The sequence below is a fragment of the Vigna radiata genome, chromosome 8, assembly GCF_000741045.1.
Source record: "Vigna radiata var. radiata cultivar VC1973A chromosome 8, Vradiata_ver6, whole genome shotgun sequence".
In the NCBI taxonomy this organism is placed as follows: Eukaryota; Viridiplantae; Streptophyta; class Magnoliopsida; order Fabales; family Fabaceae; genus Vigna; species Vigna radiata.
The window spans coordinates 36,987,075-37,007,350 of NC_028358.1; the positions used below are offsets into that span (position 1 = coordinate 36,987,075).

The following is a 20,276-nucleotide window of genomic DNA, read 5'->3' on the forward strand; positions in this document are numbered from 1 at the left end:
TTAAGAAAAATCATGCTACAACTCTAACCCATTAATTCTAACCACAACCAATCAACCAAACCAATGTAGATGCTTAGGTGGACCACTAAAATAACGCATCACCAACACAAGTACATAGGTGTGATTAGGAATTTGCTCAATGTGGAAGGAGTATGACTAAGTCAGACTAGAAACTTTTAATTAGTCACAATCTCAAGAAGTACCAATTGAAACATTGACATGCTTCCAAATTTAAAATTTGAAATTTCAATTCACCTTCTGTGCAAGGAGATAACATGGTAACCAGCTATGAGGGTGGGGTGGACTTATTTAACATCAAAACTGTCACTGTGTATTTTACCTCTGATTTAAATCCCATATAACAGGAGTAAAGATAATTTTAGTACAAAAAAAAACGTCAGAAGGAAATATCAAAGGACTTTCTACAGCAATTTGGTAACAAAACTTGTGCAACATTATAAACTTAATAGCTAGGGGAAGCAGAGGTGTGTGTAGAGGAGGATGATGTAGGGGAATTTGAATGAACAGCTCCTTCACTGTGATGACCCCTTTCATCTGAATTTGAATGTTCAGAATGCTTAAATTTCTTAAACTGTGGCTTCTTAATTGAATCGGCTGATGGTTGTGAAACAGGCGTAGGATGTGTGGCCACTGGTGCATAAACTCCAGCAGGTGCTGTAACTGTGGTCACTTCTCTTGATGCTGTTGAGGTAGCTACAGCAGCATATTCTGGTGACTGAACAAAAATGTTCCCTACAAGGACAAAAGGCGCTGCTTGTGGACTGGAACTGTTGTGAACCAAGGGACTTGGCCTTCTGGTGTGCAAACGGTATTTCTGTCCGAAACACAGAAAAATTTAGAGTATGATTCAGAATATGGAAAGCTGGATCTCAAGAATATTTACCATACCTTCTGAAACAAAAAACTTAATTAGTTTGGACCCCCTTAAAACTGGAGGGGAGGGTTAAGGAAACAATAACAAACAGTTAACGATTCCACACCGGGGAGACTAGACTAGACAATGGAAATTACAATAGAAAAGACCAAGATTGCGATTCTACCAGCTTAAGTTAATTTTGATAACCAATCTTTGGGAATTGGAATACAAACAGCATATATATACCTAACATACCTGTAAATGGCTTTTCACTTCATCATTTGTGAGACCGTCAACATTCATTAGCTCTCGGATTTGTTTTGGTGTGGCAGCTGCAGAAACCACGAAAATAGGCAATTATAGTGACATCCCAAGCACATGACATAACAATCAAAACTGGTTAAGATACTCACAATCTGCACCCCCAAGCTGCTGAAGGGCATGCAAGAAGCGCTTGTGTAAATCCTGAGACCAGCATCTGCGCTGCTTTCTCTGTCCCTCATTCTGATTTTTTTCTGGGGTGAGTTCTCCGGCGCTAGAACTCGCAGCAGCTACCCGGGTTGAAGAGGGTGCTTTATACAATGTTTCAGTTGCCTTTGCAGCTCTTTCTTCCTTGTGGAATGGCTGGAAAGCACCACCACCACTCCCACTTCTCTTCAATTCCATCCCAGGAACTTTCTTAGTCGCATCCTGAACAATTTTTTCCAAGGAAATTGCATACACAAAAAGGAAAATAGTCAATTAACAAACATCTTCTACACAAAGCACAAAATTTATTCAAACAATGGCAAATTCACAATTAAGCTTTGGTCTTTTTACCTCCTCAGCTGGGGGATCTGGATTCCACAGCTGAACAGATCTGAGCCAGTCGGATTTCCTCTTATCATTGTTCTTATTATCCTCATTTAAAACCGTTTGCCTGAGAGAATGCTGTTCATAGTCTTCGTCATCTTCATCGCAACAGGGGGATGATGATGCCCTTTTCTTGATCGGAATGAACTCCTCCAAGACTGGTCCTTCCGATGATGTTGTCCGCTCCGAACACTCCGACTGACCATTCAAATTGTACTCGCTAGTGGTGCCAGACAATTGTTGTCTGCAAGCTTCAATGGCTGCAAACATAATAAAAACAAGAAAACCCAGAAACCAAAAACCTTTCAGCAAACAAACCCAGAAAATAAAGGAGGAAACTTTATAATCGTCTAGAAAGCAACAAAAGGATATGGTTTGTTTGTTTGGCGGGTCACCTTGAGTAACTAGCTCGAAGGAAAGAGGAAGCTCTTTGCAGAAGACCTGAATCTTACGGCGTTCTTCTTCCAATGCCTGGATGTAGTCAGGAAACCCCATCTTCAAACGCTGCATTTTCTCAGTGAAGAAATACATTTATGGAAGCCAAGGTGGTGGAGTAAAGTAGAAAAACAGAAAGAAGAGGGAAAAGAGATATACAAGGAAATGGCGTTTTATGGAAGCAGAAAGGAGCGAGGAGAGAGCTTCTCATTGAAGAATATGGGATCTTGGAATCAAATTTTGGAATAATAAAATAGACTTGTAAACCAAGCAAGGAAAACAATTGGAAAAACTAAAAAGAAAAAAGAAAATTCCCAACAAAAGAGGAAGAGAGAGAGATGGGTCGAGAAAACGAGACATTGAATTGAAACCAACAGCTCGGGAAAATATCGCGGTCGGGGCGTCGCATACAGAATCTTTGATGCTTTTTTTATATTGTTTTTTCATTTGTTTTGCTCTCCTCTGGGTAGGGGGTAAATTGTTTCTAGTTTTGAAAAAAGAACGAGATAATAAAACTGCTGGGTATAAAATAAATATATAAATTTTCTAAAATAAAACCAAAATATTGTAGTTAATTTTATAACTCTTAAGTTTAACTTAATCGCATTGTTTTTAATTCACAAACTAATATAAGAATTCCTGAATTCATTTTAAGTAAAATAAAATGGTTAAACATTTTTAATAAAAAATTATTTTTAATTACTCTCAAACAAGGAAGATGAATAAATACTATTAATAATTTGAAATTTCTATATATGGAGAGAGAGGTATTTCATGGGCGTTTAAATTGTGCTCTTTAAAGTCTTTTGTCTCTGTCTCTTCACCAATCACTGTTGTGGTTTAAGGATAAGATCAACAACTCTCTCTTCCATCCTTTATTTTTATTTTTTTTTTTCTGCTAACCTTTCTATTTTAATATTAAATGGATTATCTTATGAAAAGTGAGTTTGTGTCATAAATTTAACATCTTAAATATCGCATTTTAGAAGAAAAATTAGTTGATGGCAATAATTAAATAAGATGTTTATTAATATTTAAAAATGAAAGATGTAATTTGTGGAATTGCAATAGAAGAGATGTGAAAAGAAATGGAGATTGAAATTGGCCTTTGAGATAGTTGAATGGACAACCTTAGTTATGAATAGTCAATCCTTAATTTGTTGTGTTGAGTGTTGTGTTGTATTATAGAGTTTCTTCTACAACATCTCATTCATTCTATCTCTATCTTCTCTATTAGTACCAGCTGTTCCTGACTATCATAAAATATTTAAGAATCATCTCAATCATTTCACATGATTTTCTTTATCTTTTTCCTCTAACTCACTTCCTATTATCTTAAACTTGCCACGTAATCCAGATAATCTTTTAACACATGTTTCCTTCCCAGATGAAATCGCCGCATCTTATTTTGCAATTTTTATTTTTTATTAAAAATTCGAAACAATATAAGATTAAATAATCAAATTATATTTAATAACCTTTTAAATTTCTCATTCGAACCACCTATTTCATCTTAAAAAAAATAATAAAACTTTTTATTAAAAATATTATAGTATCAGCAGCAACTAGTGGCCACCAATACAGAATCAGCGTTTCAATCGTGAGGAGGGAATATGAATATTAAAATTTCGAGTGGCTATTAATACACCTATTCCTTTGTCACCTTCAATTTGTAAAGAATCTGCCTTCTTTGGGAAATGAATAAGAACAAATTAACTATCACTGCTGTTTTCCGTATGCAACAAATTACTTTTATTCTATTCCATTGCTTCTTAAATAAATACAAAAAAAAAAAAAAATNGCTAGCTAGCTTAGAATACGTGTATCATTTTCTTCTAATTTTGCGGCATGTGATGTTGGAGTACGATATAATTCTTTGGGGACGAATTAAGCGTCACTCTACACTTTCATGTTAGACTTTGATAGTTTTATCCTTAAATTTGGACGATGAATATGATGGGACTATATATTTAATTTTAAATTTAGAAACTAAATTGTAATAAAATTTTAGTATTGAGAGGAATTTTAATTTTGTATTTAAATTTTAGAAATTAGAAATATATTTAAATACAGTTTTGTAGTAGGAGAAAAAAAGCGTTTGATTATCGTAGTGTTTTCAAAAATGAAAGAAGATTAAAGAACTAAAATTATGCTTATTAGAAGAAGGAGAAAAGTAGGATAAAAGAGATAGGTTGCTTGACTATGTTCTCTGTGGCTGAGAAGCAACACGTTTCCATTAAAGGTCTATTCATAGACCCAGCAAATTCCTAGCTATCGCTTATTAGTTGCAACAATGGGTCTATGATTTGGATCAGGCCCATCACTATGTTTGAGCCCGATAATGGTAATCTACTGAGGGCTTCTTCATGCATTCCAGTGTTTTCTTCCTGCACTCCAAAATTTTTTAAAATGGTAAGATAAAATGTTTTTGGTGTAATTATAAGATATAGGAATTGTCCTTTTTGGTTTAAATTTATTGTAAGAGAGAGCATTTATTATAAGAGAGATGAATGATGATGACAGTGTAAGGTTAGTGGAGAAAGAAGAAAATGGCAAAGTTATCTTCGGCTTTCTTACATTGAAGTGTGTGATGAACTAAATTCACAAAGCATAGTGATGCAGCAGCAACAGTGCTTCTGTCTGTACTCTTTCAATCCATGGATTTTCTTCCCTTCTTAAAACATCTTCTATGCCTTTAAGCCATTCATCTTCCCTCCTCAATGGATTTAAAGCTCCCTCTCAAACACATCATATTAGATATCAACTACCTTACACTCAATATAGGTTGTATATTGATTATCGGACACCAACTACCTTGTAAAGAATATACTTGTTTATCGAAGATCTGTCCTTCAAAATAGTAAGTATAATATGTTGTTAAAAAACTTATATATTACAAATTTTTACAAGAGAAAACAACTTTTTCAACATTGCATGCTCAAATTGAAAGGCTCAGGATTCCAAAATCTTTTCCCGTCAGTGAAGGCACCGTTTCTTCACGTTCCTTTTTGTTATTTGCTTAAAATGGTTTTCACAAGAATTCCTTGCGGAATTTTTTTGCAAGTTATGTGCCTCGAGATTGATTCCCATCTCTATAAATAAAGCATATATTTCAGTCCAAGAGCAAAACCAAAAACAACTCTCTCACCCTCTCACCCTCTCACCCTCTCATTCTCTCTTTTTTTTTTTTCTTTTTCTCTTTTCCCTCCTATAAAATCTTAGTTTTTTCTTTTATTCTTTTTAGAGGTTTTTTTCTTTTTTAGTTTTGAGATCTCGTAAATTTATGAGAAATTTCTGTTGTATCTTATGGACTTACGTAACACACTGTGGATAAGTTTTAAAGAACGGTGATCTACATGTCTCGAAAAATTTTGTTCATAATATTGTCAGATTTTTTACAATATAATACACTATGACAAGTGATAGGTGTCGAGTATTGCATACTCCCAATTAAATATCAAGCACCATTTGCTAATATATGTGTTCATCAAGTTATGGGTTAAGTATTATTCACTAAAATTTGGTGTCATCCACCGAAATTTAATTGTATCAACCAAAGACATCGATGAATCATGTAACTTAGTTAAAACTAACTACATATCATAACTAAGTAAAATAATTATTGAACTAATGACCCAATATAGAGATCCATTTATGTAAAAACTCATTATTAAATTTATGTAGATATGACTTTAAAGTTTTAACTTTACTTTTCACATTAGTTCCATTTTGACCAAATCTTTAACTATAAATACTAACATAATTGTAAAAAAATAATCTGTCTATACAATACTAATTTATTTTGTAAAGGACAAGTTCAGGATGAAGGAAAATTAGTAGATGAAGAAATGGTATAGTCTTTGTTCATAACTTTTCTTATTCATTTTACAATTTATAGAAATATAGTGAAAGGTAAAAAGAAGGACCCGAAACATAAAAAAGTTATATATATATATATATATATATATATATATATATATATATAATATTAGGTACTAATTAAATGAATTTAATAGAAGAAATCATTAATTTTGTATTGAGATGGGAATTGTGTGTGCATTTGTCTAGTTGACAATACATGAGGTCTACGCACATGGTTTGATGGGTTGACATGTAACTTGAGGGCGCTAGGTAGACTGACAGCCTACTATTGGGGTTTTCGGTGTGTAACAGAAATTAACCTAACAAATAAGGAAAGGAAAAAGTTCTTTTTAAGTACGGTAAACCACTGCTAAAAAAAGACGATGATACTCTTATAACTTTTAACACCCTATTTTATTGATTTAGATATTTCAAACAGACTAATTATAAATTATTACATAAATAATTATAAAAAAATTATAAAAAAAATTGTTAAAAATATATTTTTCACTAAAAAAAATGGATATTTCCATGTAAACGTAAGTATGGTAAACCACTACTAAAAGAAAATGTATATTTCCTGCCAATTTGTACTAAGGAGACACCTATAAATTTTGCTATAGATATTAATTTGCAAAAACTTATTACCAATTTTTTTTGCAAAACTATTTTGCATAAAATTCTTGCCAAATTTTCTGGAGTTTTGCTCATTTTTCATTTTATTTGATTTCGCGGATTAAAATTTGCAAGGAAAGTCGCAGATTTTTTAAAGTTTTTCAGGTATATTTTCTTGGAAAAAGAATTTGGCAGGAAATCTAGTTTTCTTATAGATATTTCTACGCATGAAAATACGCAATTTTCTAACATGAAATTCATTTGGTTTTTCATATAAAATGTATTTTGCAGGAAATATTTAGGAATTTTATAGTGATTTAATTTCTTGAAATATTTCTAAACTTTTTTATGTAAAATTATTCGCAGATAGATTACAATCTCATCATATATGTTAATTATATAATATTTTCTTGCTAACAGAGATTTGGAGCAAACATCAAGAGTTATTTATTGAATATTTTCTTGTAAAAATTAATTAACAAGGGATAATGATGTAAATAAGGTAAAATTTTACATTTAAAAAAACATTTATAATTAGATTTTGTATGTCTTTGTTGGTTCGTCAGGTCTCGCTCCAAGATCCCGCCGTCGAGCACCTTCTCCGGTGGGCAAGTGGGTCCAGTCTGACAAGAGCTTGACGAGGTTGTTGCAAGATCAGCCTTAAGGATTAGAATTTCGGTGACCTTTTTGTCGCATGCTTCATGTACTCTCGTCAGTGCGAGAGTGCAATGAGTCGGCCCTCGATTCGTCGCTCTATTTCGTCCTTCAGATTGAGGACAGTCGTGGAAAGCACGCCTTCATTGGACTTCGACTTCAACCTCACGAAATGTAGGTCCGCCACGAGCACGAGAAGGAATCCGGTGACTCTGCAACCGTCAAAGAGTCTCGGATTGACATTCACCCTGCCGTAACCACATGCTCAAGGTATATCGATCACAATTTCTACAGTTGGCTTGTTTCGATTCTGTAATTGAACAAAAATTTGCGATCGTGATCATCACGAATTTGTTTATTTTGAGATAAATACATGAGATGTAGGGTTTTTATTGGTCTACCTGTTGAGTTTGTGTGAAATGAAGCATGATTCATATCCGATATCTACCAAAAAAATGTTCCTTAGCAACTTTGCTGAAATATCAACGTTGAATTGAATCACTGTGTTTTCCTTCTTCCATGTTGTATGTTCATGAGTAATGATTGACTGAAGTTGAATTTCTTGGCATTCCGGAACACCCAAGTCTGGTCAAGCTTATTGGACGCTGTGCTTTGGATGACGAAAGAGGCATCGAGAGACTACTCGTGTATGAATACATGCCGAACAAAATCTTAGAGTTTCATGTTTTCAGCAAAGCTTATGATCCTCTTCTTTGGAAAACTTTTCTCTGCTTTTAACAATTTCTATGCTAATTCTCTAGGTATTCCTGGATGAAGATGTGCCAAAGCTTTTTTATTTTGCACTTGCTAGGGAGGAGCCACCAGCTGGTGATACTAAGGTTTATCTTAAATTTTTGAAAAATGATTCTTTGGAGTTTGTACAGGGTAGATACTACAATAATTTTATTAAACGTCAGCATGTGTATCCCAAACATTATTCTACTATGGAGTTTGTAATTAACAAATTGACAAATTCTGTGAGAAGGAAACAAGTACAATAATTAATATTTTAAATTTACTCAACTATTTATTTTAAATATCCACGAATGGTTTTAAATTACTCTTTAATTTATGTAATGTTTTCAATATGATTTACTAATTGCTTTTAGACATTGATGATGAAAATATTTGCCTATCATCAATACTGTATTTATTTATGTCTTTTAAGTACTATTTTCATAATTTATTTTTAAGTATTAATAATAGTAAAATAAATAAATTCTTTATAAGTTATTTTCTATTTGAAAAATAATATAAAAATAAAAAATGATATATTTTTAAATTTTATTTATATTTTTTTTGCAAAATTATTAATAAAAAATATACTAACAATTTTATTTTCGCAGGAATAATTACTTGTAAATTTAAAACACACAAAAAAATTACTTACGAAATTTAAATTGATTTTTTTCACAGGAAAAATTGCTGCGAATTTGTTTTCGAAAAAAAAATTGTTGCAAATATTTTTCATATAAAAGTAAAATAATTTTGTCAATTTTTAAATTTGACGATAATTAATACGGATCAAAATTCGTAATAAAAATAATCAAAAGTATTTTTCCTACAAATTTCTGGAAAAGATTTACAAAAAAGTTTTCATAAAATATGAAAAATTCGAACCTTACAATTATTTTTCTAAAAAGAACACACTTCTTCCATGGGATCCACTATAGATCTTCCTTCAATGATCTGCAGCTACAAATTTGTTTATTAATATATTGGTTAGAAAAATTTATATCATGAGATGTCATAAAAAGAAATAAGAACGACATAGTCAAGATTTATATTGGACTTTCGAAAGCCAAGTTCCATAAAAGAAAAATGTTTTCTTAATAACTTTTTTTTTACAACTTTTTTATAATCACTTATATGATAATTTAATCATTTCTGTAATAATTTAATCCTTTTTAAATATATAAACTAATAAAATAATAATTTATAATTCAATGTCAAAAATTATTAAAAAAATTGTTAAAATATTATGATCTTCGTGAAATTAAAGTCACCACACTTCAAAATTTTCTAACTCAGTCTTCAGACTAAAGTGTATCTTTTTTTTTGGAACTTGTTTCTTCATCTTTTACTTTGATAGAAACTTTCAGTTTCAACATGAAATCTCCAAATGATTTCATTAAAAGAGGGATATGTGAAAGACTTCAGACATTAAAAGAGGAACTAAACTGTATTAAAATATCTCGGACATTTACGAATTTAAAGTTTGTGTTAATGTTTAAAATCAAAAACATATTTAACTCAATAATTAAATATAAATTTGTAACATATATTTTTCGAGAAATAGATCTAAACTAGCTTAAAGAGGATTTTGTTTACTCAGTCATTATAAAATCAACATAAATTATTTTCTCCCCCACAACAGTATTAATTGTTAAGAATTTGTACTTGAAGAAAATGAGATTTATTTATATTTATTTCTATGAAGTAAATGGATTGAAACAGTGAAGTGTTGTGCAGTAGGGTAGGGTGGAGAAATTTTGTTAATGAGTATGTGTTTGTTGTTGTGATGAAGGTAGAGTAAAGGAGAAGAAGAACCCAGAGGCTAGGAGATATTATTGTATAGGCATGCAGTGGGTATACTTAAAGGAGAGTAGATCGGCCAAATTGGAACTTCCACCTGACCCTTTCGCCACCTTTTTTAGTTGTGGTGGATCACCCCTGAATTAATTAACCCAATGTCAATCCTCCATTGATGAGATGCTTCAACAGTTCCACAAAGATTCCAAGTTTTAGGGCTATGTCCAATCAAACACAGGGCCCTACCATCACCCCCCTTTATTTTCACCCCATTAATGTTCCACTCTTTCAATTTTCTCCACCTTCCGAGTATTGGAATATTGGAATGCCACGAAAGTTTCACATCGAGTAGAAATATGACTAATTCATAGTATATAAGTGGATATAAATCTTATTTTACAAACTGATTTTGTGAAATTGAATTAGATTTAAAATAAACTTCTAACATGGTATCAGAGCTATTATATACAACAGTTGCCTCAATGTATCACCTCTTGTCCTTTATATATATATATATATATAGATATCTTCATTAATAAGAAACCTTTTGGAAACGGATACCAAAAACAAATTCGTGAAGATTTGGCCCAAAAGCGGACAATACTCCCCCAACACATTCACCATTTTATATATCCTCAATATTATGTTTATCCACGCCATGCATGCACCTATACACACAAATTTATGATCACCATTTACATTAGAATGAACATTATTAAGATGGTGTACACATGCAGTAAAGATTTGATACTGATAGGAATTGGAATAGTTAAAAGTTGAAAGAGTCGAGTTTGATTAGATGCAGTACTTTTACATCGCCATCACAATCTCATTGGTAATAACTAAGTGGGAGAGAGGAACACACGCCTCGTCTTCTACAGTTCTCCATGTCTACTTGCTCTGTTCATATTACCACTCTCACTTATAGTTTTGTGTGTTTACTGTCTCAGTCTGATATGGAAAGAGACTGTACCATCGCACACTCACTCTCACTTTTGGGTCTCTGTGTCTCTGCAGATGAATTTCTTATAAAAAAGAGAGAGAAAGTTGATTAAACATGCCGAAAGAAGAGCAATGAATCATAGAGATGCTATGCTACCCAAGAATAAATTGTCATCATGTCCAAACAAATCTAAAGCTTTTGGTACAGTTAGCTTTTAAGTCAATAATTGAATGAGTTACACACACTATCAATGGCTGTATTAAAATTCTTAATTTTTTTAAAATATTTTTCAGATTCAATAAACATTCTTTCTTTATAAATTTTTAAAACCTTTTTTAAGCAACTAAGAAAGGGGAGACAAGAAAATTTGATATGTATTGATTTGGTAATTGATGCAGAGTGCATGAGGAGGGAGAGATGAAAATCAATATTGAACTGAAAGGCTGTTCCATTATTATATGATGTATTTTTGCTTTATATCTAATGCGAATTTTCAACCACTGTGAGCAGCAATCTAGTAGATTCCTAGATTCCTGTGCAGTTTTATGTCAAACCCTTTTGCGTGAGTAACATTATTACTGTGTAAAACTTTATTATTATTATTATGAAAACAGCAATTAATGAGTTAAGGTCGGGTGATACATAGACAGATGGTAACTGTAAGTGATACCGTGAAAGAAAATTAACTTGCACATGCGTCTGTGACTCCTGAAATTAAATTTGTACCCAAACACTATTTCAGTTCACTATTACATGCTTTGCCTCTTCCTACTCACTTCTCCCTTTCCTGCTTCTGTCTCTACTCCATTTCCAAACATGTCAAGATCCACATTTCCTTATCATCCTTATACTTTCCTTCATTCCACGTGCGCCTACACACCCCACACGTGCCTCCTCATACTTCTACTCTACCTTCCTCCTTTCTCTATTCTACCCACCACACTATAACTTCCAAACTATTTCAAATATCATTTCTATTTTTTTTTCTGTTCATAAAAACCACCCTTAGATAGAAAAACCACCACACAAAACTCTTTTTTAACCGATAGGTATCTTAATGGTACTGATTACTCTAAACTTAAGTAATATAATGTAATAATAAAAGAAAATTTGTCGAATTTCTATGTCTTCAATTATTATTAATTAACGAATAAAAGCAAAACACAGACACATGCAAAATTTGTTTATTTATGGCCTTTTCTTGTCCCTCTTCACTTACAATTTCTCAGTAGAAAACTCAACCCTCTCCCTCACTTCTTTCTCTCTCTCTCTCTTTCTTTCTCGTCTTATAATATTATCTCCATTGTCCATATCCAAGAACCATATCTCCATGCAGAAAACATACTCTTTCTCCTGCATATCCTCGTGTGGCAGTGATAGTGCCGGCTTAGAAGCTGACGAGGTTGGCAATGAAGATTCCATTTCCCTCTCGCTTGGCCCTCCTTGCCACCACAAATCCCAAGTCCTTAACCCAAAACACACTACTACCGTGCGTGGTCATCAGAAAAACCCTACCTCTGATGACCCCACTGCTGTAACAGTTGCCCTCCACATCGGCCTTCCCACAACCGCTACCAAAACTTCTTCCACTCCGACTCATGCCCGATATTGGATCCCTACTACTCAGCAAATCCTTATTGGACCCACTCAATTCTCTTGCACAGTCTGCAACAAAACCTTCACCCGTTTCAACAACATGCAGGTCAGTCCGTAACACTCAAACTCAACTATTTTTCTAAATTCATCATACTAACCATTTAATAAACTAAGATTAATAATCTCAAAATAGTACTTTCCCATCGTTAAAGTCTTACACACACACACACATATATATATACGAACACTGCAGAGACCTTTAGACCCTCTTGCTAATAAAAAGTAGTATATACACGCACTAAAAAAGTTAAACCCTTGCCTTTTCTGTTGAAAGTGGAATTTAAAATCATGTCATTTGAAAAATCAAAGAAGTCTTTCATTGCATATCAACCATCAAAATTCAAGCTAGTAGAAGTTGTAACAGTGTTAGTTAATTAGCGTAAAAGTTGGAGTAATTATCATACGAACATACGATTAAATAACATTAAAAAATATGTAAATTGTAAACTGTTTTCTTATCCAACATCTCAAATCAATGTCCAGTGTGTTCATGTATATTATATTTTAAAAATTCACCCAATGCAAAGCAGAACTGGGGTGTTTTGCTGGGCGTTATTTTGGTCTGAAGAAAGACTTATTCTTATATATTAAGATTATGATGTAACTAATATGAGATGAGGTGGTGTAATACATTGTTACAAATATAGATGCATATGTGGGGACATGGATCAGAGTATAGGAAAGGGTCGGAGTCATTGAGAGGGTCAAAAGCAGGTTCTTCAATGCTGAGGCTGCCCTGCTACTGCTGTGAAGAGGGTTGCAGAAACAACATAAACTATCCAAGGTCAAGGCCACTGAAGGATTTCAGGACCCTCCAAACACACTACAAGAGGAAGCACGGAGGGAAGCCATTCGAGTGCAGAAAATGTAAAAAGGCATTTGCAGTGAGAGGTGATTGGAGAACACACGAGAAGAATTGTGGGAGGCTTTGGTTCTGCATCTGTGGTTCTGATTTCAAGCACAAGCGGTCCCTGAAAGACCATGTCCGTGCATTTGGCAAAGGGCATGCTCCACACAGCAGCTTGGGAGAAGAAAGAGCAGATGATGGGAGTGAAATGGTGTATTTAGTTTGAAATAATACAAGGTAGGTGTATGGTAGGGTTTTATTTTTGGTTTTAACTAGGACTTGGATTGATCCATTAAAAGATTGTACGTTGTCTGTGGTACGTGGAAGAAAAGGAGTGCGAGACAAACAGTGAAATGAAAGCTAAGGTTCTTGCATTAAAGGTTTCAAGTTGCAGTCTTATCAACTCAAAAGGACGTTTTCTTTCGATGCTACTTTTGCTGAGATATTCAGAGAGAGAGAGAGAGAGAGAGAAAGTGTAACTTAACGGGGGTACTCGAGACTGGAGTGTAATCAGTGAGTCTGAGTGCAGACGAGATGAGAAAAAGGACATGCAGCTAGAGCAGACACAGACTCCATTGTTCTTTACTTTACATTTTCATACACCCTAACCATTTTACTGCATAAATTATATTACTTAAACATCCCTGTGCTAAGTCAAAAATATGCGACAAATATCTATATAAAAGAATCAGAATAAATACCAAGTTTGTTTTGTGTAAATTAGAAGAGAAAAATATTTAAAAAAGTGTTTTTTTTACACTAGAGAACTCATTTTTAGAAGTATTTATTCGTTAAAAAAAATATTTGTATATTTAAAAAAAAAGATTGGAGAGTAAAATAGAAAATGTAAAGTGTATGATAAAATTTGTTGAGTGTCAATATAATAGTAACAAAAAATAAAATAACTATTTGAGAAAATATATAAAAAGGAGAAGGGATATCATTAGTTACTTAAATGGATCATTCTATGTTTATAGTTTCCATCAATATTGTAGTTTTAATCCATATCTATCTATGTAATATATATTTAAATCTTATAAGTTACAAAAATAATTAATAACACGTACTTATTTATCATAATATTATTAGATAGAAAAAAAGAAAGAAAGAAATTGTTCGATACCACCTTTATTTCTACGTCCATTTGACTCCGGTTTCTGATGATCATATATTATATTAACATGATAAAAATAAATATAAATATAATATTATAGTAAAATAATAATTTTTGAAAGTTCAAGATTGAAAATAATAGAAAATTTACAATGTGAAATTATCACTGCCTAGCAAAAGTGAGGATTGTCGCAAATTACTTCAATCACACATTTTAAAGAATTTATATAACATAAATTTTAGAATACTACTATTTTGACTTGTAACAAATTTTTACACACATTTTATCTTTTAAAATATTTTTTTCTTACAAATAAAAAGTTAATTTTTTAATTACTAAAACAGCTTTAAAAATCATTTGTGAAGTGGTATATTTAGTATAGAAAAAACGTTTTTCTATTTTTTACACTTTAAAAAAAGCAGTAAAAGTGGTAGGCCTAATTGCAGTCACATTTGAAAATACTATACGAAAAGGGAGGACAAATTAATTATCATAGGGTAACAATATATTGTTTTCTGACAGGAATATATTATGATGGTGCAAGTGAATTAATAATCAATTGAGAAAAATATTATTTTATTTTTATAAATATGTTTTTGAAGTGAAACAGTTTCTGGAAAGTTAATGTGTTATTGATTTTATTGTAAAGTAGAAGTAGGGGTGAGGAATACGATGGAGGCACACTGATACGTGCTGCTGCTGCTTCTGGGGTTTCACCCAAAGGCCTTTCTTTTGCCTTTTCAGACCAAATACAAACTCATACTACCAAACATTTTTCAGACACTCTGTTTTTACCATCATTACCTCCCTCTTTTACCTTTTAACCCCCCCTACCTATTCTTTTTCACACATTCTATTATACCCTTCAAACTAAAATATCATTAATTATTATATTCATCTTTTCGAATTTCCATATCAAGGACTTCAACAACAATTACTTTCTTTATCTTCAATCCTTGATTAAATAAAAAATTATTTGTATTATCTTTTTAAAAATATTTTTAACATGGTTATTCTCGGCAGTGTTCTTTGGTCGAGGCTCTCATGCCTCTTGCGTTGAAGCCTTTTTACCTTTTCCTTTTTCTTCCTTTTTTTTTTTTTTTTTACATCAAAAGTTGATTGAAAACGAAGCATAAAGAAAGGTTGCAAAAACCTAGGTAAGATCATTAAATGTTGTATATGTATATGTACCGTGCATGCTCGATCTTGCATCTTGAAATTGAAAGTGCGCCTTTTTCCTTTAATGCGTTTATTTCATATTTTCAAACATCATTTTCATCTAATGAAAAAAAAAAAAAACAATAGGATGTCAATCCACAAGGTTCATTCGAAAAATACGCATGGGCTCTTGTAGGGATAATGTTGGAATAGGAAAATTATTTAAAGGTGTTAAGGTAAACTGGGGCATAGTGTTCGAAAAAGAGAATGGTTATAGTATACATTATTTTTCTTAAAAAGAATAGATTAATGAAAAAGAGAGAGGAGATAATGAATATGGTTATGTAGAGGGATATGATATGAGGTGCTTTTACACGCAACAATGTGTTAGGTTAGGAATAAGAGAAGTGAAGTTAAGGAACGTTAAGAGGATGTCATGCATGCAATTAGCATAATGGACAGTTTTGCAGAACTTCTTATACTGCAATCATGCAACCACGTTTCGGGTCTCTAAGCGTTTTTACCTTTTCAATCATAAAGCGGACAATTTTAACAATCTTTTGACTATCTTATCTCAACAAATTTAATATCTGAATATTATTATCATTTATAGAGAGATGATAGCTGGACCTCACCTCTTTCTTCCTTCACCTTCAATTTTATATATTTGTTCTTTATTTAATAAAGTTAAAACATAATTAATCATTACTTAATGATATTTTAATCACTAATAATTTTCCCAATTATTAATAATCTTGTTTGAAAGTATAAACCCAAACCTACATGGTTCCTATCATTCACAGTAATATTTTATTGACTTCATTTTTACTAGCATTTCCTTCACTTCACTTTTACTATTTTATTGTTTTGAGTTGAGAGGTTGTACATTGGTGATTTTGATCCGTGATGGTGGTGATCTTTGGTGATGATGCTGTGGACATTGGAGGAGGAGGAAGAAGAAAGAGTTTGTCCAGGTTAGTTTAATATTTCAAATAAACACAGTTAACCTAGTTGGAACTGCGGTTTAGGATGCGGTTGTTCGAATGGTGTTTCTACATAGCCGCCCATCAATTTGCGGCTTCCCCCACCGCACTTCGTCTTGCAGTTTTGAGGGGTCACACTTCCAAGTGCATTTGTACTGTGCACATTGATTTTGTTTCAATATTTTGTATTATATATATTATGTTGTATACTTTATTATGAAATTCCCAGTAGTGCTCCAGTTAGTTAACAGTAGTTCCTAGTAGTGTTCTAGTTATTTATGGATTATGATATGTTAGTAGTGAAAATGTTATTGGCCATTATAATCTTCAACGCATACGTTGAGTTCTAGTTAGGTTCCTCAAATCTTCTCAACGCATGTCCAAGAGAATTAATACATAATAAACAATCTCGTATTTGATAGAAGTTTGGCCTGAAAAACATTTAACTATATGAAAAAGTTAAGTTCATAAATAAGTGTTTAATATTAATTAATCGGTAGAAATTTTTTACGTAACTCGGTAAATTTTTTATTTCACAACTTATGCATACACTAATTTGAGTTTGCAGAAAACTAAGAAAGGGGTTACTCCGTAGACCATCCCAACTTCTTCCTCCACCACCCCAATTCCACAATTGTCCCTCGGTGAAAACGTAATGATTAAAAGATATATGGAAAGCTTGAAACGGATTTCCATATCCGGTTAATCCTTCAACGAATATCGATATTCGTTGACGGATATCATCCTCCGTTGAAGACCAAATGGATCTTCCATTTCCATAGACCCTTTCAACGATTTTTTTTATACCAATTTTTTTTTTATTTTTCATAAATAAATGCACAAAAATTTTTAAATCAACTACAAATAAATCAACACATAAATAACTTAAAAAAATTAATTAATAAATCAAAAATAAAAAAAAATAAAATAAAAAATCTCGAAGGCTAATTAGAAGTGGGATATCCGTAGACGGATATGGACATCCGCGTTGAAGGCTAACGGATATCCCATTTTCGTGGCCTCCAACGTTTTCCTCTTAGTTTTTTCATGCGCAAAAAGATACACCTTATATTACCAACATTGCATAACACATACAACATAGTAAAACATTCGAGCGTTATACAATGCGTAGAGGGGTGTTTGTGAGCAACTTTGATATAAAATGTGGTATTGGGAAATTCCAATGAGTTATGTGTCCCACAACACCAACTGGTTTCAGTAATGTGTACGCATGGAACTCTCTAGACATTTTGAAGACCTTTCCATGAATCTTATCAGCATTGAGTGTTTGTTGTTGCTGGAACTTTCAAATTCTTACACATGTGATGCAATTTCCCTGTGTCAATGGCATCTAGCGTTGCAAGTTCTCATGCGTGTTCATCAATTAGTTTCGCTCGTTTCACGAGTATTTTAACGAAATGAAAATTTAAAGAGAAAAAGGAGGAGAGCATGAAGAGAAGAAAAGAGAGAAATGAGTGGTTATGTGGGGGTGTGAGGCTAACAGAAATGATTACAAAAAAAATAAAAGAGGAAGGGGAGGAGAAGAGGAAGAAAGGGAAAAAGAGGAATGAGTGGCTATGTGGTAGATGCGGCACCAGAAAGGAAGAGTGAATGAGATTAGGTTTTAAATTAAAAAAGATAAAAGTAAAAATAAATTTACCCAGGGTTTGTTTTGGAATATAAAAGAATTGAAGAGAAGGGTGTGGTACTGTAGGGAGTAGCTCCCAACTAAGAAAATAACTTGTTTTTTCAAGGCCCATGAATCCCAGGCCCAAACAATATCAGGCCTATCATCAAGTAGTGGCACAATGGCTATATTGTTGAGTTATCCAGAAAAAAATTAGTTTTAATCTCGGTAAGAAACAACAACAAAGGTTAAAATCAATAATCATAGCTTAAGATTTAAATAATTGGAATTTAATTGTTACCGAAGGAAAACAAAACGACAACCATATCTAGCTGTTATTGTCTGCATATGGTAAAGATAAAAAATTATATAATGTCAGTTGTATAATAACAAGCATATCGAATTAGAAAATCAAATCTACACTAGTTTCTCTCATAAAAATTATATTTATTTTGGTCTTCATTTATGTTTTAAACAGGAAATTTATTTATCATCGTTCCCAATAGCGGTTAAACTCGTGATCATACTTCGTTAAACATAATCTTAAATAATAATTAAATATTTGTTTTAAAAATAAATTTTGTTAATACAAATTTGAACCCTCAAATGAATAGTAACATATTTTATGTAATACAGAAATAAATAAATAAATAAAAGTATTCAAAGGAAAAATATTAATAACACGTATTTTACAAAAAAAAAAGAGTTAATTCGATAGATTTGATATTTAAGTTATTTTAAATATGTAGCTAAGGTTGTGATGAAAACAGAAACAATACCTTAAAAATTTTAGTGAATTTATTTGATACCAAATAATAAAAATATATAAGAGATTAAATAAAAAATTACAAGAAAATAAAAGTTTTTCAAATAGGACCAAACAAAAAAGTTTAAGAAAATTATAAAAGATCTTTTAACAATTTAATACGGAATCAGTATGAAAAATATAATGAAGTAAATATAAAGTCTTCCTTATTTCTATATCCAACTTAAAAAAATTAAATATTGCTTATATCCATATCATATCCTCTTAATGTTTGGATTTTACATAAAAAAAAATGGGACAAATTAAAATAATACCTACCACTATAGATGTATTTGTCTTCCTAGTTTAAAACTCATGAGAGAATAATGCAAAAAGAGGAGGAAATAAATAAAAGCACACAAACTGAATAAAACAGTAGGCGTAATATACACCAAAAGCCCAAAAGGCATGAAAGATTCGGGGTTGATCTTGTTTATATAATAAAATAAAAGCTTGAATATGTTTTCTATTTTCTTAAATTTGGAATAAATTCACTTTTGGTCATATAAACTTAAATTGTCTTTTAATCTTAAGAATTTAAAAATTAGTTTTTTAATCTCTCTATCTCACTTAGATTGTTAGTAATCTAATTATAATTTTGTTCACATCATTAAATACCTTATCACGTGTTTCTTATTTGCTTTAAAAATATTCACTTTAGTACATTTCAATGTAAATGGAAAAAGAAACCGATTTTTTTTTTCAAATTACAAAGATTTGAAAATAATTTTAAATTTGTACAACTAAAAGTAATTTTACTCTAAATTTAACTTATTAAATATACTTAAAATTAAAATAATTTCTTACTTTTCTGATTGAGAGAAAGGAATCATCATAATCTTAACATTTTGAATATATAATACCTCTGGTTTTTGTAAATAAAAAAATAAATGAACGTGAGAAATATGATAGTCCTAATTATAAGAAAAAAAAAGTAAAGTTTTAATTTTTATTTTTCATTTGGTAAAAAAAGTAAAATAACATTATTATTTACATCTAGTTAATGTAAATACTAATTGTTTCTCATTAAAAACCCTAGAAAGCAATGTTAAAACATAAAAGATAACGATGTAAAAGTAAAAGTAACAGAGGGAGTAACTATAGAAGGAGAAGAAATTGTAGGAAAACCAATAACGAAGATGAAGATCTTGGCCGTAACAAAATTGGTTGCCGAGGAAAGTGATCAATAATTAATTTTCTTCTTCATGTTATGAGAAAAGAAATGATGAAAATTATATATCTTATTCCATGATAAGGAGAGAGTACAATTAATATATATATATATATATATATATATATATATATATATATATATAT

At 31.6% G+C, this 20,276-nt stretch overlaps 2 protein-coding genes across 3 annotated transcripts; one reads left to right on the top strand and one right to left on the bottom strand.

Moving 5' to 3' along the window:
* Nucleotides 1-220: 220 nt before the first annotated feature.
* On the bottom strand, nucleotides 221-2,532 carry LOC106769752 (transcription factor HHO3). Of its 2 annotated transcripts, XM_014655493.2 has the most exons (6): nucleotides 2,324-2,532; nucleotides 2,125-2,233; nucleotides 1,697-1,989; nucleotides 1,291-1,567; nucleotides 1,133-1,209; nucleotides 221-835 (listed from the first exon to the last, which is right to left on the bottom strand). In XM_014655493.2, the coding sequence occupies exons 2-6, from the start codon at nucleotides 2,222-2,224 to the stop codon at nucleotides 464-466; spliced, it is 1,119 nt and encodes a 372-aa protein (XP_014510979.1). In that variant the 5' UTR covers nucleotides 2,225-2,233; nucleotides 2,324-2,532; the 3' UTR covers nucleotides 221-463. The 2 variants fall into 2 exon arrangements, with proteins under 2 accessions (XP_014510979.1, XP_014510977.1); XM_014655491.2 differs by having other exon boundaries at nucleotides 2,125-2,532.
* A 9,359-nt stretch (nucleotides 2,533-11,891) lies between these two features.
* Nucleotides 11,892-13,871, top strand: LOC106770610 (zinc finger protein WIP6). Its single transcript, XM_014656410.2, has 2 exons — nucleotides 11,892-12,471; nucleotides 13,073-13,871. Exons 1-2 carry the CDS (start codon nucleotides 11,941-11,943, stop codon nucleotides 13,496-13,498), a joined length of 957 nt encoding a protein of 318 aa, XP_014511896.2. The 5' UTR covers nucleotides 11,892-11,940; the 3' UTR covers nucleotides 13,499-13,871.
* The last annotated feature ends 6,405 nt before the right edge of the window (nucleotides 13,872-20,276 follow it).

Bases quoted from the DNA above. Each gene is read 5' to 3' on its own strand.
- LOC106769752 (XM_014655491.2), bottom strand. From the start codon at position 2,260: ATGTATTTCTTCACTGAGAAAATGCAGCGTTTGAAGATGGGGTTTCCT. The intron at 1,568-1,696 runs GTAAAAAGACCA...AAAATTGTTCAG, and splicing joins CAGATCCCCCAGCTGAGGAG to GATGCGACTAAGAAAGTTCC. The intron at 836-1,132 runs GTATGTTAGGTA...TGTTTCGGACAG, and splicing joins AAGTGAAAAGCCATTTACAG to AAATACCGTTTGCACACCAG.
- LOC106770610 (XM_014656410.2), top strand. From the start codon at position 11,941: ATGCAAAATTTGTTTATTTATGGCCTTTTCTTGTCCCTCTTCACTTAC. The intron at 12,472-13,072 runs GTCAGTCCGTAA...TTACAAATATAG, and splicing joins CCCGTTTCAACAACATGCAG to ATGCATATGTGGGGACATGG.